General features: G+C 56.1%; 1 protein-coding gene across 1 annotated transcript; it reads left to right on the top strand.

Annotated features, from left to right (window-relative positions):
• Positions 1-826: 826 nt before the first annotated feature.
• Nkx2-8 (NK2 homeobox 8) lies at positions 827-2,188 on the top strand. Its single transcript, XM_021202752.1, has 2 exons — positions 827-974; positions 1,629-2,188. Exons 1-2 carry the CDS (start codon positions 827-829, stop codon positions 2,186-2,188), a joined length of 708 nt encoding a protein of 235 aa, XP_021058411.1.
• Positions 2,189-3,146: the final 958 nt, after the last annotated feature.

Genomic DNA, 3,146 nt, shown 5'->3' with positions numbered 1-3,146 from the left:
GTTCTGTTGGCCTGAGGAGTAGGACACAGGACTCGAGCTCTCCCGCAGGCTCCCAGACCTGAGAGAAAGAGAGAGAGAGAGAGAGAGAGAGAGAGAGAGAGAGAGAGAGAGAGAGAGAGGCTCCTGCAAAACCTGTGCCCCAGACATCTGCAAATTCCAGGCCATTCTCTGCTATCTAAGGAATGCTACCCCCCCAAAAGTGCGCCAGTATAAGGTAGTTATAAATCACTTTCCAAATAATTACGAGAAACTACCATTCCAGCAGGAAAGCTCCGGGGGGAAAAAACAAACAAGGAATAATAAAGTCGCCCCACCCTCCGCAGCTCTACCTCCCAGCCCAGGCCCCACATCAGCGGAGAGGAGAAGGAAGCTGGGGCTCAGTTGGGAGGACCGTGGTCACTGTTCGCCACCCAAGATGTTATTCACTGGTAACAATCCCCATTATCTGTTCCCACTTTGGTCTAATCAGACAATCGCTAATACCAGGCCAGCTTCCTGCGACCTCTGGGAGGTAGTCTAGCAGAGGGGGCGGGTGCCGGGCGGGGCGGGGCGGGGGGCGGAGATGGCACCTTCCGGACTTGCCCCGGCTTCGCTCCAGCACTCATTCAGGTACTTAAGACCCTGGACACCCCGACCGACCGCGGTTTTCAAAACCCTCCGAGTGGCGAGGGCTGTTAATATAAATAGGGATTCCTCCGCAAAGGCGTTGACATCTTAAGGCCAGCTCATGGAGAGCGCCTCCCACTTCCATCCTTAGGAGCGGCGTCCCCAGCTGTCCCTGGGTTCCTAGCCTATCCTGTCCCCCACCTTCTTCCCTTCCTCGGCCATGGCCACCTCTGGACGCCTCGGCTTCACGGTGCGCAGCCTCCTGAATTTACCCGAACAAGATGCGCAGCCCAGGGTGAGGCGCGAGCAACAGACGTGCGTTCCACAGACCACTGCCTGGTTGGAATCGGAGCGCAGCCACTACCTGTGTGAGTGAGCCAGGACTGCGGCGGGGGGGGGGGAGGGTGGCGGGAGAGCTGCGGAAGAGGAACCCAGCCAAGCCTCTGGGGTCAGGGATGGAGAGTGGAGATTCCCAACCCAGAGTCAGGTTCCTTCGACCCTAGAGCAAGAGCGAGGCTCTGTGGTCCTCAAACCGACAGGTGGTGCGTCTGGGTCCGCACATCGTGAGAGTAGATCCTGGACCTGGACTGCTGAGGAAGGTAGTAGTTTCGGTGTCTGGCGGTGTCTGGCGATCCGAAAAGATCGGGATATTTAAATATTTGAATCCTTTTTGTGTCCCAGGGCTTTGCAAACTTTGTCAAAACAGAGATGGCCGGTATGGGTGACTCAGCTTGTGGGAAACTAGTCTGCCAGCTCAGTTACTGTTGCGACCCTTTTAAGAGAACCCCAGGATGGGTTTCTCTGGGGCATTGTCTCAGGTCTGCTGATTACTCTTGTAGTATGGTTGAGGTCGTAAGAGTAGGAGAAGTGAGTACCCAGATATGAATCCAGCAAAGCAAATGGCTCTCAAAGCCCGGGACAAGAGAATAGGGACTTCAGGTGGAGGCGTAGGTGGGAGACAGGTCCCAGACACCCACAGAGGCTGGCCTCTCACCAGGCGATGTCTGCTTTGTGGTTCCCAGCCTCGGATGAGAGCGGCCTGGAGACGAGCCCTGCAGACTCATCGCAGCTGGCTTCCTTCGAGCGGGCGTCCCCCGGCTCCGACCCGGAGAAGAGGAGGAAGCGGCGGGTGCTGTTCTCCAAGGCCCAGACCTTGGAGTTGGAGCGGCGCTTTCGGCAGCAGCGCTACCTGTCGGCGCCCGAGCGGGAACAGCTGGCTCGACTCCTGCACCTCACGCCCACGCAGGTCAAGATCTGGTTCCAGAACCACCGCTACAAGCTGAAGCGTGGGCGAGCGCCTGGGATCACAGAGTCTTCGGATATGGCAGCATCAGCTGATCTGCACGCCGCTCCCGGCCTGCTGCGCCGAGTAGTGGTACCGGTGCTGGTTCACGACCGGCCACCGGGCAACAATGGCAGAAGTGAGGGGACCTCTGCGGTGCCCCAGGACAAGTGCAGCGCACGCCCGGCCACTGCGTGTCCGGTGCCGGGCTACACCGCCTTCGGACCAGGCTCGGCCCTAGGCCTCTTCCCAGCCTACCAGCACTTAGCACCGCCAGCCCTGGTCTCCTGGAACTGGTGAGGCTGTTGCGGAGTGCCTAGAGCCCGCCGCAGTAGAGCTACAGCCGCACCAAAGTCAGGAGGTGACCCTTGCAGGATCCCTTCTTGAGTCCTGGGTCCCTGGGTTGCCCCAACCAGCAATCGCAAAAAAACACACACACAGGGACTGTCTCTAAGACTCCGGATTGTTGCCCTGCCGCCAATCCCAGAGCTAGATTTATTTTTTTGAGCATTATTTGTATATTTTTTAAATAGCGACTTGTATGAAGCAATTTATTTTTTAAAAAGAAATAGAGTATTTTCCCCTTGACTTGTGTTAGATTATACTGTGGAGGGTTGGGTCCCTGGCGCTCCTGCCACTAAAGGAGTGGGAACTGGTTTCCCTTGGCTGGAGGTGGGAAGACCATTTACACTGAGGCCCACCACCGGTTATACTGTAGGTCAGTATGAAGTCCCAATAAGACTTTGGGAAGGAAAGGGGGCGGGGAGGCCACCGAAGCAATCTGAGGTCTCTGCAGAGTGAAACTGGAGATTCTTTAGTCTCTGGCTCAAAGACTGGAAGTGGATCCTGCCCTGTGAGCAGGGTCCTGACTCAAGGCTGTTTCCAGAACTTGAGGATTGAGGAGCTTGGAACCAAGGACTTGGACGTACAGTTAATGCCATGAGTGCTTCAATGTGCTGTCGTCCTTTTCTGCCTCCTCTACCAGGCAGTGGTGGGACTGGATAGGGAGGGTAGTGAAGAAATTAAAAAGGGCCACGGAATGACTGACCCAGGGCACTGTTTCCAGGTTACCTTAGGGAAAGAGAGCCTGAAGATTTAGTAATGCGATACTGGGGTGGGATCAGCTAGTAAGAGTTCAGTCAGCAGTGCACACAGGGAATGATCTCCTTTCCATTCCAGGCCTCAGTTTGCGCCTGTTCTTTTCCTGAGTTTATAGAGAGGAAGGACCTCCAGGGCAGGCAGTTGCTGTCTCTGAAGC

Source organism: Mus pahari, chromosome 7 (assembly GCF_900095145.1).
Source record: "Mus pahari chromosome 7, PAHARI_EIJ_v1.1, whole genome shotgun sequence".
NCBI classification, from domain to species: domain Eukaryota; kingdom Metazoa; phylum Chordata; class Mammalia; order Rodentia; family Muridae; genus Mus; species Mus pahari.
Note: the sequence above shows the minus strand (reverse complement) of the source record. Positions and strands in the feature narration are given on the sequence as shown.

Coding starts and splice junctions, on each gene's coding strand:
- Nkx2-8 (XM_021202752.1), top strand. CDS start 827: ATGGCCACCTCTGGACGCCTCGGCTTCACGGTGCGCAGCCTCCTGAAT. Junction 975..1,628: donor GGAGCGCAGCCACTACCTGT/GTGAGTGAGCCA, acceptor TGTGGTTCCCAG/CCTCGGATGAGAGCGGCCTG.